Genomic DNA, 19,154 nt, shown 5'->3' with positions numbered 1-19,154 from the left:
TGTGCTGCCCCTATTCTAGCCTGAATTAGGCCCAAACCCCCTCCGCGTTGGAAAAGAGGCGTCGCTTTTGCTCCTGGGAGCCGTTCGGCTGGCTGTTAGCGCAACGAGCTACCAAGCGGTTGGGTCAGAAAGGCAAAAGCCATCATCGTGACTATTGGGACTAGAGTCAAAACAAGCTTATTCTAATAAACTACTCTGGTACTCTGAAGCTCACAGTCACTTCTTCAGGCAATTCTTACAATTCAAAATGCAATCCACCTGCCAGTATATGAGCTCTTTCAAGGGTCGTCGCTTCACCTTCCTTGTCCCAAATCATTCTATTGCATGCTTTCAGCCCCATCTCGTTTGAGGTTCCATCGTTCTCTCCCTCTTCTACAGTTCTTCAACTCTGTCTCTGCTATCCATCCCAAGCTGTTCCGCACTCAGGGAATCGATCATGGGCCAAGGCTACAGCTATCAATCATGCTATACGGACTTGGTTCATGGACAGCGCACGCTGGGAGCCGCTACATTGGTCGCCAATGACATGACCATCGAAAAGTGTAGCAGCTTCTGCTCCAACTACAAATACTTCGGGGTCGAGTACGCAAAGGAATGCTGGTGCGGCAACACCATTCAGGAAAATCAAGTTGTCGCAGTTTCAACAGAATGCAGTTGGCCTTGCAGCGGCTCATCCTTGCAGACCTGCGGTGCTGCCAGCCGCATCAGCGTCTACGAGCGTTGGTTGTACTTCCCTGCCACCCACGCGACCCTTGCCGATACTCCTTATGTTGGCTGCTTCGCCGATGGCAACACCCGCGTGCTTCCCAGCAAGCAATTTACCTCCGACTCCATGACGGCAGCAGCATGCGCTGCCAACTGCGCTGGGTACACGTACTTCGGCACACAATGGTCTCGAGAATGCTGGTGCGGCAACACCCTCCCGACTGTCAGCGCTCCGGATGCGGAATGTTCGATGACATGCACTGGATCTAGCTCCGAGACCTGTGGAGGCAGCTTGAGGCTGAGCGTCTACGGACCTAATGCCAACGCTGCATACAATCCCGGAAGCACTTCCAATACGGGCACTATCTCATCTCCCGCTACCGTTTCCAACTTTGCATATCAGGGTTGTTACACCGACAATGTCCCCCAACGTGTACTATCGGGGGCAGTCAAGTTTGATGGCGCCATGACCCTCGAGATGTGCGCCTCTTTCTGCAGCTCCTCGAACTACGGAGTCTTTGGCGTCGAGTACTCTGGCGAGTGCTACTGTGGAAACTCTTTGGACACCGCCAGCAAGAAGGTGGCCGAGACTGAGTGCACGATGAAGTGCAAAGGCAACAACGCCGAGCTATGCGGCGATGGAAATCGTCTCAATGTCTTTGCTCTTCCCTCCGGATCCATCACAGCTACTGCCAACCCGACCGGTAGCACAAACGGCTTCTGGTATCAGTCATGCTGGAACGACAACATCAACGGCCGTTCCTTGAAGGAGAACATCTTGTTTGCCGACGACATGTCGGTCGAGAAATGCGCGAATTTCTGCAAGAGTTATGCATACTTCGGTCTCGAGTACGGCGGCGAGTGCTACTGTGGCAATACACTCGGAGGCACAAAGGCTCCAGAGGCAGACTGCAGCCAGCATTGTAAAGGAGACGGTACACAGTTCTGCGGCAACGGTAACAGACTCAGTCTCTACAGCATTAACCCGCCTGCATGATCCTTGATGGCTGCCCCAGTCAGTGGCAGGTACTCGAGTTGATTCCATTTTATCTGCTGAAAGTGGATTGTGGCAAATGTTTATCGAATGCTACAACCAGGGCCACGATGTGTCGACTTGGGTGGATAGTATCTAGCTTCGTCCAGCTTCATGAGTGAATATGGCGAGCATACTCGTGGGGGGCAGCAGTGTTACTGGCATCGGCAATAGACTATCATATAATACGACGATTTCTCTTCTAGCTGATACGTCTTCAAACCGAATTTTCTCTAGTTTTAAATACCGGCCCATTTGGTGACCACATGAGCGAGAAATCTTGGTACATGTATTTGCTGCTTGCATATGCTAAAATTCCCACGTATAATGTGGGTGAAAAGATCGGCAGAAACCCCCCAAAAGTTCGCCGTACTTCTCCAAGCTGTGAATGAACGATGCTATGACCACCCATTGGGTCTCTTCTTTTTGAAACTAACCTCCACGGTGACAGTCCTGGTCTGGATGATCGCGTTATTCAGATTGATGGCCTGTTCTGCGGAAATATCGTCATGATAAGATGGAGTATCTTTGTAAGCAGGGGTAGTTCGTGAGGCCGAACGATCACCTCCTCCCCTTTCCATATCAAACGCTTCGCCGTCGTCTTCGTCGGGCGGCGGGTGCCCGTTTCGACTTGGTCTGCCATTCGAGCCTCCGATGGTCATACGGCTGATGGTTGTGCTGCCCGTGACACTCTTCTTGCTTCCCTTTGCATATGTGCTTTCGCCGATTATCTTTGGGGCGACGTGCCGGAAGAACTTCCGAAGAGTCGGAAGAGCGGCGCAGATAATGAGCAGATTTGCTTCGACAATGCTGCGAGGAATACCACGTGAGCAAGATGAAACCATAGGAATCCGATTTGGGACGCCATCGTCTACTTACATCCAGAGACTAGCGTAGGAGATGGCCCAGGTTTGGTCCAGACTGGTCAACATGGCGGGGAGCAGCGAGACTCTGATGAGAGAAGTAACAACGGTTCTTAAGAAGTCAAAGGAGTCAGTCGTCTTTTCGTTTCGCGTCACAAAGAGAGATTTTGGTTGTACTTACAGAGAACCGACTGCGAATATGAAGAATAACCCGATCTTCTGCCGGCGTGGTATTTTTAGCTTCACCACGATCGGAATAGGCAACGAGAAAATCATGACATCGGACACGATATTGGCGACGGCTGTCGCAATGTAAATTGCCGGGCGGTCGATACATGTCCCTTCGGTGATTGTCACGTCCCAACTCATTGCTATTGGATCACACGCAAAGATGAGAGCAAAGAAAAGAGCAGCACTGTAGCTTATGATGACACCCAACGTGATCCATACCGCCCACTTGAACCATCTGTGAGGCGATAGTCGCATGTAGAAGATTAGAAGAGAGACTTTGGCGAAGCTTCCGCAGATCGTGTAGATAGGGGCGGCGAGGAAGACGTCCTAAGTTTGATGACATGTCAGTAGTTGCCGTCTTCTGCTGATCCATAGCCATTTACCATCATGAAGATGTGGAACTTCTCTATCGGAATCTCCCAGGCGTGGACTCCGCCAGCACCCACCGCGAACATGTCTGTTTAAATTATCGTCAACATTAGGGAGACTTCATCAACATTGAGCAGACCTACGTGTACACAATGCGATAGTCGTTATTGACGTGAGCTGAAGTCACATATCAGCATGATGCAACCTTCACAAGATGCCGAGACTTGGCGAGGCACAGCTCGCTTATGCCTGCAGTGCGATGTGATCTAGAGTTCCAGACTGTTGGGACTTACCCAAGCCAAAAGGAGAAATACTACCGAGCAGTAAGTCAGCATGGGTACCGCGCTGTTGTCTTGTGCCATACTTGAGAGAAGGGGGTCAGAGTGAGGTGGTTCTCAGCTTACAATCGTCAAGTTGCAGGCGGCCGACAAGGAATGCTTTCGTATACAGACGCTGCGCCATGAGCAATGCACTCAAAAAAGATCCCACCCCGCATACCCAGAAAGCCGCCGGAACAGCCTGCCGCTGTGGATGGTCGAAATTGACCACGTAGCCTTCCGGCGCTGGAAGCAGCGTGACTACGCCATTGACCACGGGCATCGTGGACACGGAGTGATGTTGCGTCCCACGATTTTGATGGGATGTGGAAGAGTTGTCATGAAGTTGAAGAGAGCACACCGACCCGAGTCGACGGAAAAGGAGTAGACCGTCGCCTTCCAGAAGAATGGTCCCCGAGCGGTAAAAGCAAAAGAAGTGTGCTTGGAAGAGTGCCGGTTATGTATAGAAGAACTTAAACAGTAGTCGGGCCAAAGGAAACCTTCGTCCTGCTTCTGACAGTTTGAGTTCCATTTCGGCGATGCATGTCCTGTGCTGATAGCCTGATTCATACCACGCGTTTCTTGACTGGCCTCAATGGGAGTCCCTGCATTGTAGGTTCCTGGTTGAACCCTAAAATCGCGACTTGTCGTGGTTTTGAAGCCAGAATGGAGTTCTCTTCTCCATTACTATCTGCCTATGGAGGGAAACATCCTCCATGCGAGATGGCGTGACGGAAGCGACTGGAACAACGAGCCTACGCCATCAAAGTCTGGGCGTGGCCATCTTTTGCGAAGCCAAATCATCCGAGTATGAAGTAGCTACTTTTCACATGCGAGAAATTTGGCTTCGTGTCTTAATTGTTTACTTATCTGCCCGTGCTACAGTGGCAGCTTTGCGCAAGATCCATGTTGTTCGCTCTTTGGATCCAGTATCTCAGGATGTCCAGCTGACTGTGCGGCTTTTCCAAAAGACCGAATGGACGAAAGCGAAACACGACAGGCGCCGTATGGATATGTGGCCCTCATGTAGGGCGTAGAGAGCCAATGTCCCCGGGCCATCAGTTGCCAGCTGTGCAGCAGCATTACATGTGCGTCTTCAGACGAGATGCAACAGAAATCTCTACAGTACCAGGGCTGACTCCCAGAGTAGTCAGAAATGGAAGAGGAACACAGGAAATAGGCCCCGACATAAATCTGCAGCCTATCCTCTGGGCCTGCTAAAGATTTTTGTCCATCACTTCCCCCTCAAGCAGGTCGCTTGCGTAGGGCTTCGGCAGCCCCTAGTCGTTGAACCTTGACCACGGAAGCATGCGTCCAGTTTAGCTTCGGCGGAACTCTCTTTTGCGGCCCCAAGCTGGGGAATGTTGGCGCGTTGTTACTCTGACTTTGGCCTGCATCGGCGTTGCAGGGGCGTACCCCGGCCACCTAGAGCACCAACATGATACAGCGCACGGCACGGTCAGCAGGGCCCCATATGGGCAGTAGAAACACGAATTCACCATTCGTTGCTTCGGACTTCTTTCCCCATGTTCGCTAACCCCCCATGCAGGGCGCAGACTGGGTCTTTGAACGATGAGGCCAGACGTACATAAACGACATTGATCACCACTTATTCGACACCTAGGGCTTCTTGTGAAGACCCTCAATTGGACTTGTTGGCTGGACTCGGGACCAGGTCAGCCACTTCCGCGTGTCCAGGACCCTAGGTTTACTTCGATGGAAGTGAGTCTGCCAACGCAGCTCGGCCACTCCCACGTAGAGGTGTTCAGCGTTGTCGTATCAATGAAGCTGCGCAACCCGAGAAGATTGCTCTATTGACGCTCCCGATGCCACCCTACAGCGCAGGTCTTTTGAACCCCTCCTGCAATGCATCTTGACAGGCTAGTTCTCCGATGCTAGGTCTCACAGGGGTCCACGGCACACCAGCTGCATAGGATAATGTCTTCCGCGGGTCGGTGAGACGAGGCGAATATAAGGACGAGACCACGGCAATCGCGTGAAATTGGCTGCCCTGGCATCCCTCTTCGTTGGTGTGTAACCATATTCTCTCATTCTGCGCGCCTCTTCTGGCTTGGCTTTGCGAGGTGCTATTAGTGATCGCACACCTGAGGTATCTTGCCCGGGCAGTCAATTCCACCAAAGCCATCCCGCCGGGCCAAAGCCGAAACCATGAAGTCAACCAGCGCGAGTCTCGCGTTGAGCGCTGCTGCTTCGTGTGCCTCGGCTGTCTTGGCACAGCAGACCTACCTTGATTCGACAGCATGCGTGAGTCGCTGTCCCTTTTCTACAGGTCTTGGCGGTTTCCCTTTTTCCGCTCTGTGCCATGTGGGATGCTTCAAGAGTTGATAGCGATACTAACCATCATGCGGACAGTGCTTAAAACTGAGCAAGACGACCGGCCTGGCTGACAAGGTGTTCTTCCCTGACTCGACCGACTATACGGATCGCATGAGCACATACTGGTCCGTCAGTGCAGCTCTAAACCCGTGGTGCATCGCTCAGCCATCGACTGCCGAGGATGTGTCTGCCATCATCAAGACTTTGGTCGCCAATAACTGCACATTTGGCGTTCGCGGTGGGGGTCACGGATCCTTTGCTGGGTCAAACAGTGTTGAGGATGGTGTGACTATCGACTTTGGTACGTCGTCTCTTGATCGCATTATGAAACTTCACATTGACAGTTCCTACCTAGGTTACATGAACGGCACCACCTACAACCCCGACACGAAGCTTGCCTCCATCCAGCCCGGCGGTCATTGGCAAACAGTCTACGACACCCTCGCACCCCATGGCGTCGTCGTCACCGGCGGCCGAGCCGGAACGGTTGGCACCGGTGGCTTCATCACTGGGGGCGGCAACTCATTCCACTCCGCATCCCACGGCATGGCCGCCGACAACGTCGCAAACTTCGAGGTTGTACTCGCGGACGGCTCCATCGTCAACGCCAACGCGACGTCCAACCCCGACCTCTGGCAGGGTCTGAAGGGCAGCGGCGCCAACCTCGGCCTCGTCACCCGCTTCGACATGTACGCCATTGAGTTCCCCGACCCAACGAACCCCGTCATCTGGGGCGGCAACATCTTCTACGACCTCAGCTCCGGCCCGAAGGTCGTTGACGCGCTGGTAGACTTCACAGAGAACGTCTACAAGGACGAGAACAGCTCGTCCATTATGTACTGGGTGTACCTGCCCTCGGCAGGCGGCATGTTCCTCAACGCTGCGATCGAGAACGCCTTGGGAAAGGTCAGACCCCCGGCGTTTGATGGGTACTTCGCTGCCGGCAACATCACGCAGGACACCACGAAGCTCGACCTCATGTCCAACGTCGCCAACGAGCTTGGCCAAGGTCAGCCCCCCGGCTTCCGAAACGCCTGGTTTACGCTGGCTTTCGACAACGACGCCCGCATCATCAACTACGCAGCGGATAAGCACTACACCCTAGTTGCGGATCTGGAGGCGGCCGTTGGTGTCGAGTCCGGCTTCAACACTCTTTGCATGTTTCAACCGATCACCAAGTCTATCGTTGAGAAAGGCGTCCAGAATGGAGGCAACATTATGGGCTTGGATCACTACATCCAGAGGGGCAACGGCATCATGTTCCTGCTCACGTTCGCCATCAACGGTGCTGACAAGGAGGCCATTGCATTCCCTTTGATCAAGGCTTACATTGACGATGTGGAGGCTCACGCGGTCTCTTTGGGAGTTGCATGGGAGTGGAAGTACCTCAACTATGCCCACAAGGTGCAAGATGTCATTTCAACCTTTGGAGAGGCTGCTGTTTCTAAGCTCAAGGCTGCTTCTGCCAAGTATGACCCTAGTGGTGTTTTCCAGAATCTTCGCCGTTCAGGATTCAAGATTCCTGTCTGAAGGGTTCGGGCTGTCGAGAACTAACGATCGATTTTCATGATTATCCACATGAAAATTAATGTTCTAGTCACATAAATGATGAAACGCAGAATTCATCCATAATGTTCAAGACATGCAACTTCAAAAGAAACGTGGAATCTGTTTCACCAGGCAGTGCAAATGAACTGCCGCAGAACTCATCAATGCCCTGCCCTCAACAACCTTGAAGTTCCTTTCCAGGTAATCTAGGGGTAAAATGGGGACTTAAAAGCACTCTTTATTGACTGCTTTTTCTTTTTCACTTCGTGATCAGACATCCGGCTTCATTGAAACTAGCAAAGGCATTAAAAACCACCGAGTCTGTACCACGACGCGAGTTAGAAAGCCTCGTACCAGGCAGCACTTCGATTCCAGACCTAGGAGGTCAGTCACGGAGATATTGTTGTCCAAATGTGAAAATTCCGAGTCGTCTTTAAGTGGTTTTCTATTTGCTGGGCTTCATGCGTGCCCTGCGGCCCCTAGCCGGGCCAGCCAACTTGTTGTCCCGGTAGACAGCTGTCGAAGAGCGACGAGTCACAAGGCAGCGCAGACACACAAGATATATCAAACCTTTCAGTGGAATTGCACACTCAGTCCCCATATTCCATGATGGTCTTGAGTTGCAAGTTGCGTCTGCGGAATGGCACTGCCTCATTGTGATGGTGCCTGGGCTAGTTGAAAGCCAAACTTCCTTCGGAAGGCTTTTCATTCCGTCGACAAAGGCCTTTTGGATGCTGCGACTTCAGAATTTACCGTACCTTGCAGGGAAGCATTGTCTTAGTCGCTATAACATCTCTTACGAACCGGCACGTTACCACGACACAATCATCGTACTGAAGGAATCCCCGTTTTGCTTTAAAAATACCAAAGCCTCAGAAACTGCTCTCTTTGAGACTGAAACCTTGAAATCGACATGCTTGAAGTAACTGCGCCGTTCCTTGGTTCAAAATGACACCCTCCCCTCCCTGGAAACGTCAGGATTACATCTTCTGAGTCCTGCAACTGCTATGGGTCGTTATTTTATAACATTAAGCAAGCTCTCGATCGCCCGGAGAGCGATGCTTTTCTATATATCTGTCAGTATCCATCGCGGCTGTCCTGCAAGTATTATGTCACATTTTCTTCCTTGGAAACGTTGGGTAGGAGTAAGATTTCCGCAGGCATTAGTGACGAGGAGACCAGCTGGAACCACTCACTGTCATCTCGATCACCAGTGGATCTGACCATGACAATCTCCCGACAACTACATTGCCCGGCCTGGCTTTTGAGTTCTATGAAAGTATCAAATGTATAGTCCATCAGGGACCCCGACACTGCCTGGGCGTAACAGACAAGAAGAGTAAAGAACATTTAGTGCACTGGTGACTGACTCTGGTGAAACCTCCCCATGTCACCAATACCGCGTTGCCGTCGTACATCAACCTTCAGCGCCTCAATCCCTGGAATATTCGAATGCTTGATTAGCAGTATCCATCTCTCAGTAGCGATCGAAACGTGCGCAGTATTCGAGAATATTCATCTACCAGCCGCGGAACAAAGTCAGACCATTATGAGAAACGACGATATTGACAAAGGATTCCGATGGATGGGTGCAATTCGCCATTTCATTCCATTTGAGGACAAAACCAGATCAAGATCCGCTGGACTTTGTACTTGCCACTTGGATGGCTCGTACCTGGGCTTGAAACTCTTCACTCACGACAGCCTACTACGTCATACCCTCAGAAAAGACGCCAGTTGATTATAAAAGAATTACACGTCGCCTAGACATAGTAAGCGACACAGACATTGGGCGGTAGCTTGCTCTTTATACAACAGCAAGTATCAGCCGATAAGACTGTGCTGTAACAGTCGCCCGAGCATTAGATATCCCCTCAGCAAGGGTTTATTTCAACGCAAGACCCGGCGCCCACCCATGGTCTCTATGCCTCAATACCTGTGTCTCATGAGTGTTCTTGCGTAATCATTAGCCGGCAAGGAGGTATGTATGGGCTGGAGTTGAGCACGATCGTAATAGCGAAAAGACTTACGCTAACCACCAGAGTCTCCAGCCTACGTGGACTTCGGCCGCGAAACAACAGAATAATATCCAATTTGCGTGGAGATACTTCAGTGGCGGGTGTAAACACTAAATTTACAGTCCAGCAGCAGTCTTAGCAGTGTTTCACCAATGATTACACACATGGCGGCTGGAGACAAGGCTTCGCAGATGTGAAACGACTCTGTCTGCCACATCTCCCCGTTCTGCAAATTCGTAATGCCCCTATTGCGAATTGCTCATCCTTCAGCGTTTTCCATCCTACACCTATGCAGCTGAGGTGATTGGAAGTATTCATACTGCAGTCCTGAGTAAAACGCACGCTGTGACGGTCGACATCCCCATGCTCAGCTGGGCAGGTTCCAAACGCAGCAGTGCATGTTAGAAACATAGCACTACCAAATCATCTATTTTTGCGGTCCCAGTATGTTCTAACTCACGCCACTCAATTCATATTCTATAGGGAACAAGGAGCGAAGGCTTACATAATTAAATCGCTTTCCAGGTTTCTATCTGTCACATTGGAAGCATTCCTCTTCCTAACCTTCCAGCTGTCTCTGCACATAGGAACTCTAGTTGACATTTATATTGTGATGCCTCCGTTTGACGTCTCGGTCGTCCTGCGGATATTATACACAGGTATATGATAGACCCCTCTCACAGGGACCATGCGGCAGTTCAAGCTGTGCAAGCGGAGCTGTTGCTAGACCTGCTGGACAGATTCTCAATTCCTAGAAGGACAGCGATACCGACATTGGATTAATTGTCTGTTTGATCGCCAGACTTGCTGCAGTCATCTCATTAAAATATACTCGCTCCAGCATAAAATCAGCAAGGCAACAACCCACATCCGTCCATTATGTTTAAGCTTCATTACACATGATTCAACATATTTATAAAAGTAGACCCCGTTTTGCGTTGCAATAAGACTACACCGACATAGGCACTTCTGCTAAACGTCGCTTCATTAAATTGTGGGTGAACACCCTACTTAACTGCGACTGTAGCTGCGAAGATCTTTAGTGTCGAGAGCATCATCCCTTCGCGTCTTAGTCTATAGCTTATTCTCCATCAACCACATTAGGTTGTTCACATTACTATAGTAGAACTTGCAAGACCTTGCTGTCTAAATACGCAACGAAGAGAAGTGCAAATGTTAGAGGTGGTCCTAGCAAGCGAGCAATTAGATCGCGTCATCAACCTTCATAAGAAAAAAGAAATAATATTCATTGCGATCGCTGCGATCGCATCTCATTTTTCTTGCGTTGAAGTCTTCAGCACGCAAATGTTCAACACCAACCGCCCCATAATTCCTTCCTTCTCCGATTCTTCAACTCGGCCGTTCCGACTTACCCCGAGACAAGATCTCGGCCAGCCGAGCCAGCCCCTCGGATTGCCGACGTTACCCGAGCACACAACCCGCGCGCGAACCACCCCTCCGAGCCGAAACAGCCTCCCACAAGCGTGTCCAATCCGAGGACGTTGGTTCGTTGGAACAGACGAGGCTGAAGTAGTTCGGGGGATTTTTGGAACGGGCTTCTCGGCACGAGGCTATCGTTTTACCCCACGGGCCATGGCTGGCGAAACGCATCGGGGGAATTCATCATGGGGCGGAAAGGCTATGCCGTGACCAGGAACGCTTGCCACAGCACTCGTAGTGCGCACATAAGAAATCTTGGGTGCCCAGAGTTGAAGACGGAAAAAGGGAATTCATATGCTTTGCGTGACTCCTATGCTACGTACAACTTGGTACAACTACAATCTTCCCGCCGAGACCTCCCCCCTTCCCACCGGGCTCCCCAGTGTCCAAAAAAAACAGAGAAAATTCTAACAGTTGTTTACCATCCTCCGCTTTTATGCAATTCGACCGCGTGGGTTGGTATCTATCTCCCGTCACCCCCAAGTCGCGCCTCTTGTTTACGGAAACGGACCAACGTCTAATGTCGCAGGGAAAGGTCTTTGAGTTGGAGGAAAAAAAGGTCGGCGCCGAGGTGTAGGTTGTTGTGTGTGTTATTGTGTCTATAGCTACACATTATGGTGGGGCAATTTACAAGGTGTCCATCTTGTCGAGGATGGCCTTTGTGAACTGGTGGGTGGTGGCATCACCGCCCATGTCGCGGGTGCGGACCTTGCTGCGGGGTTGTTAGCGGCGGTTTGAGGCAGACTACGGAGATTGAGACTTACCCGTCGGCAATGACGCCGTAGATGGCCTGGGAGATGCGGTTGGCGTGGTCATCAAGACCGAGGTGGCGGAGGAGCATGGAGCCGGACAGGATCAGGGCGGTGGGGTTGGCCTGGTCCTTGCCCTTGATGTCGAGACCGACGTGACGGCAACCGGGCTCGAAGACGGCGACGTCGCGGCCCATGTTGCAGCCGGGGACGATACCGGCACCACCGACGAGGGCGGCGCCAATGTTGGACAGAATGCCACCGTACAGGTTAGGCATGACCATGACGTCGAACTGCTGGGGGCGGGAGACGGCCTGCATGGAGGCGTTGTCGACAATCATGTCGTTGACCTCGAGGGTGGGGTAGTCGTTGGCGACGCGGTGGAAGGTGGAGCGGAAGAGACCGTCGGCCAGCTTCATGATGTTGGCCTTGTGGATGCAGGTAACCTTCTTGCGGTTGTTGGCAAGGGCGAAGTTGAAGGCAAACTTGGCGATGCGCTCAGACTTGGCGCGGGTGATGATCTTGAGGGACTCGACGACGCCGGGGACGGACTGGTGCTCGAGGCCAGAGTACTCGCCCTCGGTGTTCTCACGAATGATGGCGAGGTCGACGTTCTCGTGGCGGGTCTGGTAGCCGGGGATGTTCTTGATGAGGGAGATGGAGGCGTAGATGTCGAGCTCCTGGCGCATGGCAACGTTGAAGGACTGGTGGCCGGAACGCTCGATGGGGGTGTGGAGGATACCCTTGAGGCCGAGCTTGTTGCGGCGGAGGGAGGCGACGGACTCGCGGAAGAGGTCCTCAGTCTTCTCGGGGGAGGTGGTGTTGAGGCCGGAAACCTCGACCTGCTCCCACTCGATGGGGACGTTGTCGGCCTTGAAGATGGTCTTGACGCTCTCGGCGACCTCGGCACCGATACCGTCACCGGGGATCAGGGTGACCGTGTACTTTCCGCCGAACTTGGTGGGCTTGAAGATGTCAGAGCCGACCGTGGCGTAGGCGCGCGCGGGCTGCGCGGTGCGCAGAATCTGGAGGACAGCGGGTTAGCCATGTCTGTCTGTGTGTTGATATGTTGGTTATGTGGCAGTGTGGAGCCGAGCTGTTGGAGTCCGTGATGTGTGTGTGCATGTTGGCGTCCTGGTATGTCTGCCTCTTCCCGTGCGCATTCCTAGCCAATTTTCGTGAAGATGTCGTTATCGTGACATGGCGATGGTGCTGTGTTGTTGTCCTTTCTTCCCCGCCAACATCGGCCCGCGCTACACACATCCGGCCGAAAAAACACTACACCACACACAGACACACCAGGCCTCGGCTCAACGGGGCGCCAATTGGGTCTCTTCACATACCTGCGCAGTGCGGGCGGATCCTCGGGACAGCATCGTGGGCGGTCGTGTGGTGCTTGGTGAGGGTATTCGGAGGGGAGAGGGTCGAACGTCAAAAAAATGGTTCGGAGGTCGGAGGAAGGAGAGGTGGTGTTTAGGTCTGGTCTGGTCCTATCTGCGAAAGGGAAGGAGTAGGAAAAAAAGAGTGGGATTTCTCGAGGTTGGCTCCTGCTTGTTCAGAGTCTGGTCTGGCTTGGGTCAAATGCCGCACTGCAATGCCACTGCCTGCCCAAAAAACTGCGCTGCAGGTGCCACCCGGCCTGGACGGGCTTTCCTTCAGTGACTTGAGGACCTGCACCTGCCTGGCTGCGACTGCCTTCCGTCAGTGGCGGCCGCTTTCAGCGCTGTGAGTGGCTGAAGCCGTGAAAAAGCCCCGCTTCTTTTTTCCGGACGGTCGGAACAATGGAGGATGACATCCGCGGGAAAGAGCGACTGCGCTGCGCCAGAGGAAAGAGCCTTCACTGAAATCTCGGGAAGGGAAGGAACCAGACGTGGGGCACCATCCCTTATTAGGACTAGCTGATGTCGACACTTCCTTCTCGGCTGAGCTCCGGACGTGGAGGGGAAGAGCGATTGTCCCCATCACGTGTCTTCTTGTCGTCTGTTCTTTCTTTCTTTGTCGCTGCTTCTGAACTCAATTGGCTCGTTTGAAACACGTGGAAACAGTTTGCGCTGCTTTGCTCATTGGGCCTCGACATCTAATCTGATTGCACTGCATCGCGATGGCCTCCTTGAGGTCGACATCTCAATCTCCAGCATCCGCCACTCTTGCCGAACACTGACTTCCCCGCCATCCCGCTTCTCCACTCTGGTCTGAGACCGCCAAGTCGGCCTTAGTAACCCCAGGACGTAATTGCGATAATTGCGATACCATTTCGGCCGAGCTTGCTTCGAGTTCATCAACACCAACGAGCCACGTATCGTTGCAAATTGACCGAATAGCTATGGGTACTTTGAAGATCTCTTCAACGCAAATGAGAAGCGACAAAATCGCACATTCTGTTAAGGTTCAACAGAGGAAACGAAAATGGTAAAAGTCTGTAAAAACGCTTTCCACCCCAAAGCTGCATCACAGCCCGCCGCATTCTGAAAGGAGATATGTGGCACCTCTCGCCTTCTGAATATCGCATTCAATAAGAGATCGTTGAGATTTCCTATGGCTGTGCGGCTACATGTCCTGTTTACTTAAGTACGAGTGAATTGATAACAATAGAAACAACGATGATGATGACAACAACAGTAATAGCAACATGACAACGATGGGGAAAAAAATAACGACGATAATAGTGAAGTATCCTTGAACGTGTGCCCTAGGCAAGTTACTTGTATTATGTTGATTTAGCAATATCACGTCACACCTGTTTTGGGTTTGTAGTTACGACGCAGGCCTCTCGCAAAAAGACTACGGCAAAATTCACCCTGTCCGCGGGCACGATTCCGGAAACACTACGGGCACTTTGACCTGTCGTCACAACTGTATTGGATGCATGTAAGCCTCTACATTCGACAAACCCTCAACGGAATACTTAGTGAGGCCAGCTACGAGTTGACAATGTTCCTGGCTTAATGCTGATGTTCTGCTGTCTTTCCATACAGAAACGTCCCTAGATAAGTCCGAAACCAGCCGAAACTAGAGCTTGGAGAATTGTTAGTCGAGACTTGGGAGATCAAAGGGTATCATAACGTGAGTCAAACGGCCGTCGAACCGCAACTAAAATTAATCGTATATCACCAAAACCCATGCTACGGCATAGCGGCTTCCTTGAGCTCCGTCTTGATCAACAGGATGCCGTTCGTCGGCATACCGCTCTTGTCCAAAACCCTGATGAAGCGGTATCCAAGTCTCAGTCTGTCCAGCCGCACACACGCCCACGCAGTCATGACATCCGGCCCAATGATATCGTTCATCACCACGAACGACAAGAACGTCAACTCGGGCACGACACCTTCCACATTCAAGAACTCAATCACCTCGCCGCTAAAGTCTGGGCTAGTGCCTCTGCTCTTGCTCGTCTGGCCGCTGTATCCGACCTGCTTCACCTGCTCTCCGCCTGCTCCCTCGCTGACCATCGCCGCCAACGCATCCGGCTCCGTATGTAGGCCGACCTTGACGTACGGGATGAACTTGGCAGGATCGTCGTCTCTGTTCAACAGGGGAAGATTCTGCGCCGCGAGCACCGTAACAGCGATCCGATCGAGCGTCTTGCCGACGATCTTCGCCCCAAACTCCTCCTCTTCCCCCTCGTCGCCATTCACACCATCATGTTGACGATAGCCCTCCGGCTTCAGCACGTAGCCGTCAGATCCCGCGAACATGCCCTCATTCAGAATCATGCCCACATCCCACGACTGCCAATTCAGCGCGACAACCTGCACGCCCGCCCTCCAAAACGCGACAGGGTCGAAGTTAGACGAGTCCACGCGCATACCATGCGGATACGTGCGCATCAGAAACGCGCGGTTATGCATGAACAGCGCCCGCGGCATCCGCCTCTGGATCGCAAACGCCGCCTTCTCGGACAGCGAGAAGATGTGGTTCGGCATCGAGGCCTCGAGCTGCTCGAACGACTTGAACGTGATGCCGCGCGTGTGGATGCCCAGACGGCTCAGCCGCGACGTGACCTTGGGCGGCTTGACCTTCTTCGTCTTGCGCTCGTTGCCCTCCGTGACGACCTCGAACATGCTGCTGTCGTCGTCCAGGCTCTCGGCCACCGTGCTGTCGGCGTTGTCCTTCTCGTCTTCAGGCACGTACTTGACCTTGACCAGGATCTTTTTCCGTAGCTGGTCCGGCGACGGCAGGGCCTCCGGGGTGCCTGTGGGTGCGGGGAGAAGGTACTCTCCCCATAGCTCTTCCATGATGTCGACCATCGCGCTTTGCTGGAGGGGCGTGCAGTGCACCTCCAGGCTGACGATGAGCGGCAGGACCGAAGTGGCGAAGGCGTAGTCCCTGACCACCCGGCAGACGTCGCGGAAGAGGACTTCTTTCGTCATAGTGAAGCCGTGGAGAACACGAGGCTCTGCTTGGATAATATCCGACAGCCTTTCATCGACGGTCCTCCCTTCCGGATCGACAGGCTCGAACTTATTCATCATCCACCGGCCAACCTTCATAACCATTCGATCTCTGAAACCGATATTTTGAGGTGCGGTGTCTGTGGCAGCAGTTTCTGATTTCTCAGACGTTTCGGTCCCTTCCGCGTCGAAGCCGGGTTTGTACTGTTCCTTCCCATCCCAGACGTCAATCTCGATGCATCTACACCCGCGCAGGAGGACGTCCTTGTACGCATCGGTGCTGGAGTCGCTCGAGAGCTGGTTCCCGGTGAGGTAGGTATTGTGGCTCGAGCTGATGAAATAGCTGCTCAGCGGCCACGAGAGGTCCTGTGGCGGCGCAACCTCCAACATGTTGCCGCATGGTGAGGACATGTACTTGATGAGGTCGAAGATGTCCAGCTCGTCCTTGTCGACGAGGTAGCCCGCCGCGCCGTTGGGGTCCTCCACCTGCACATGCTGCATGAAGACGCTGAGCTGATCCCGGGTCCATTTGTCGCTTGAGCCGGCATACTTATTGAATAGCTGGGAGAGGTGGCCGAGGATGGACTCGTCCAGGGTCTCTTGTACGCCACTGGATTGGTCACTGGAATGGCCTCCGCCAGCTCTGCGTTGCTGCAATGAAGAGTGGTCCGACATGGCTGACGGCGTGCTGAAGGATGAACACGTACAGAAAATAGTCTTTGAGCACTATCGCAAGTACATCCGGAGCAACAAGGCAGATGCCATTTAAATAGAGTCCGCGATGATTCGTTGTACTGCATCTTGATATAGTCCAGGGGTGTTAAGCCACAGTGTAGACCCCATCCTGCCGGTGGGAGGGCGTTACCATCCTTGGCACACCGGTAAAGATGCCGACTTGGACGCTCCACAGGCCAATCGGCCTCACCGTTAGCAAGGCTTAGCCTTCGAGTAACGTCGTCGGGATCATCTCCTAATTTGTAGTCTAGACATAGGGCTGGCTCGCAGGAGAACTAGCTTTCGCGACCCGCGGGAAGCAGGAACCTGGCAGCACAGGTAAAGTCTGTAGTGACAACTAATCAACAAATGCTATGACTAGGGCCGGCTCTGTTCAGCCGCACCAAGTGGAACGAGCTGTAGCGGGTACTCCAGGACAATTGCTAACGAAGCCCACAAAATCGGTACGCATCTGGACTTATTTTGCAATTTCTAGGGGCGATGCTAAGTCGCTAAGCCCTGACCGCTAAAGACGGCAAACCTAGGCATAATCTTGGCTTTCACGTGGTGAAAGGGTTGTACATGGCCCCAGTATCATCCGCCACATTCCTCAACTTCTTGTTCTGCCGCCTCAAATACGTCTTTGAAGTAAACGCCATACAGAAAGTCAGACCCGCGAACACGATTTGAAGAATCATCGCCATGGTGTATCTAGGCGAGTCGCTGTCTGGGAAGAAGTAGGGCGAGATGACGTTGCCCAGGTGGCCCATGATATTGACAATGGCACCGCCGGCAGCGCGCTTCTCGGGTGTCTGACTGAGTGTGGAAACTGCCCATGTGTAGACCAGTGCGTTTGCCGAGAAGCTGCCCGTCGTATATAGAAACGCTGCGGTGTATCGAGCGGGTGTGTTGAGGGTTGCGACCGAGATGACGAAGCCGGTGATGGAGAGGCAGTTGTTGATCATGATGTGATATCCTCTTTCCTTCTTTCGGTCCGAAGACCATGCCACGCAGAACGAGACGATGGTACCGACGATGTAGGGCGGAGCAGTGAGTACGAGAGCCATTGTGCTGCTGCCGAGACCGAAACCGCGGACCATTGTGGGGAAGAAGTTGTTGAATCCGTAGGAGGATGTCATGAATATGTTCATGAAGATCTAAGTCAAGAAAGCTTTAGTGATGATCAAGGGTATGGCTCAGTGTTCGACTTACAAAGATGTATGTCTTGACATCCGTCAACGCTAGGCGCAGCCCATGCCATACTGTCGAGTCGGTGGGCTCTTCCACCCGGTCATCCTCGATGCGAGCTACAGCAATTCTTCGCATCTCCTCGGTCATCGACCACATCGCACCTCCAGTCTTTGAATGAGGATAGTTCGGCAAGATGAAAAAGGCAGTCAGCGCGAAGAACGCGCTCAGTGCTGCCTCCAAAATGAAAAGCCACTTCCAGCCGGCGATGCCTGCGGCACCTGACATGCCCGAGAAGACACCAGCGGCGATCAATCCCGAAAAGGCTTGTGCGAGCACGAGACCAGAGTAGAGGAGCGCGGTACGAAGGGCAAGTTCTCTGCGCGTGTACCAACATGACATCAGATAGACAGCCTGCACAAGAGTCAGTGCTCGAAGCCCAGATAAATGATGAATCGTCGTGACGTACACCAGGAAAGAGCGGAGCCTCTATGATTCCGAGAACGAATTGGACGGCGAACAGCTCGCCAGGACTTGACACGCCTGCAGTCGCGGCGGAGACTCCGGACCAGAGAATGGCGCAGACTGGAAGGTAGACTGCCGGGCGCACTCTGGTAATTAGCATGTTTGAAGGCAACTGCGCAAGCATGTATCTGATAAGAATTAGCTAAGTTGACATGCTACAACCACCGTGTTTACTTACCCGACGGTGAGCAGGGCAACCGCAGTGCTGTAATCAGTATTGCCCAACTTGAGGGTAGCCTCAAAGTCATCATCCAGACGAGCCTGACTGTTTCTTAGAGTCAGTTTCTCGAAGAGCTCTACTAGAACATAGGCCATACGCGATATTCGTCCGGTTGAGGTAATTGAACATGTAGAGGATCCATAGCTGTGGGAGCAAGGTCATGTCCAGCGTCCGGACAATCTTGCTTTGTTTGGCTTCCCAGTCAGTGATCCCCAGCGCTTCAACAGCGTTCCGCACACGAGCTTCTTTGGCATTCTCGGATTGCTGAGTTGGCACGGTCTCAAGGTTGACAGCTTCGTCAGTGGCCTTCTCTGAGACTCCCATGGCGCCTCGGGGCTCCTGGCCCGCAGGCGGAGTTGGTAAGTCGTTGTGAGCCATCGGATACAGCTTCGAATAATACCCAAAACAGAGGGAGAAAATGGACAACCAAAAGCTGTAACCTTGAGCAACCCTTCTTTGCTACCCTTTTAACCTCTCCGATCTTCCCCACACAGCCCCAGACCATC

General features: G+C 52.7%; 6 protein-coding genes across 6 annotated transcripts; 2 read left to right on the top strand and 4 right to left on the bottom strand.

Moving 5' to 3' along the window:
* Positions 1-436: 436 nt before the first annotated feature.
* GCG54_00010362 (putative fungistatic metabolite) lies at positions 437-1,702 on the top strand (the record flags this gene model as incomplete). The annotated part of the gene is made up of 1 exon (XM_045410287.1): positions 437-1,702. One exon carries the CDS (start codon positions 437-439, stop codon positions 1,700-1,702), a length of 1,266 nt encoding a protein of 421 aa, XP_045270185.1.
* Positions 1,703-2,136: 434 nt separating this feature from the next.
* GCG54_00010361 (uncharacterized protein) lies at positions 2,137-3,801 on the bottom strand (the record flags this gene model as incomplete). The annotated part of the gene is made up of 5 exons (XM_045410286.1): positions 2,137-2,548; positions 2,618-2,713; positions 2,783-3,159; positions 3,216-3,289; positions 3,606-3,801. The coding sequence occupies 5 exons, from the start codon at positions 3,799-3,801 to the stop codon at positions 2,137-2,139; spliced, it is 1,155 nt and encodes a 384-aa protein (XP_045270184.1).
* Positions 3,802-5,687: 1,886 nt separating this feature from the next.
* Positions 5,688-7,385, top strand: GCG54_00010360 (putative FAD-linked oxidoreductase; the record flags this gene model as incomplete). Its single annotated transcript, XM_045410285.1, has 2 exons — positions 5,688-5,783; positions 5,892-7,385. The coding sequence occupies 2 exons, from the start codon at positions 5,688-5,690 to the stop codon at positions 7,383-7,385; spliced, it is 1,590 nt and encodes a 529-aa protein (XP_045270183.1).
* Positions 7,386-11,488: 4,103 nt separating this feature from the next.
* On the bottom strand, positions 11,489-12,986 carry GCG54_00010359 (Isocitrate dehydrogenase [NAD] subunit 1; the record flags this gene model as incomplete). The annotated part of the gene is made up of 3 exons (XM_045410284.1): positions 11,489-11,573; positions 11,626-12,635; positions 12,954-12,986. The coding sequence occupies 3 exons, from the start codon at positions 12,984-12,986 to the stop codon at positions 11,489-11,491; spliced, it is 1,128 nt and encodes a 375-aa protein (XP_045270182.1).
* Positions 12,987-14,732: 1,746 nt separating this feature from the next.
* GCG54_00010358 (1-phosphatidylinositol 4 5-bisphosphate phosphodiesterase 1) lies at positions 14,733-16,676 on the bottom strand (the record flags this gene model as incomplete). Its single annotated transcript, XM_045410283.1, has 1 exon — positions 14,733-16,676. One exon carries the CDS (start codon positions 16,674-16,676, stop codon positions 14,733-14,735), a length of 1,944 nt encoding a protein of 647 aa, XP_045270181.1.
* Positions 16,677-17,275: 599 nt separating this feature from the next.
* Positions 17,276-19,026, bottom strand: GCG54_00010357 (uncharacterized protein; the record flags this gene model as incomplete). The annotated part of the gene is made up of 5 exons (XM_045410282.1): positions 17,276-17,872; positions 17,928-18,317; positions 18,373-18,556; positions 18,607-18,693; positions 18,746-19,026. 5 exons carry the CDS (start codon positions 19,024-19,026, stop codon positions 17,276-17,278), a joined length of 1,539 nt encoding a protein of 512 aa, XP_045270180.1.
* Between the last annotated feature and the right edge of the window lie 128 nt (positions 19,027-19,154).

This window comes from Colletotrichum gloeosporioides (genome assembly GCF_011800055.1).
Source record: "Colletotrichum gloeosporioides strain Lc1 chromosome Unknown consensus_8, whole genome shotgun sequence".
Taxonomy (NCBI): domain Eukaryota; kingdom Fungi; phylum Ascomycota; class Sordariomycetes; order Glomerellales; family Glomerellaceae; genus Colletotrichum; species Colletotrichum gloeosporioides.
The sequence above is the reverse complement of the archived record's forward strand: the minus strand, read 5'-3'. Positions and strand labels throughout refer to the sequence as shown.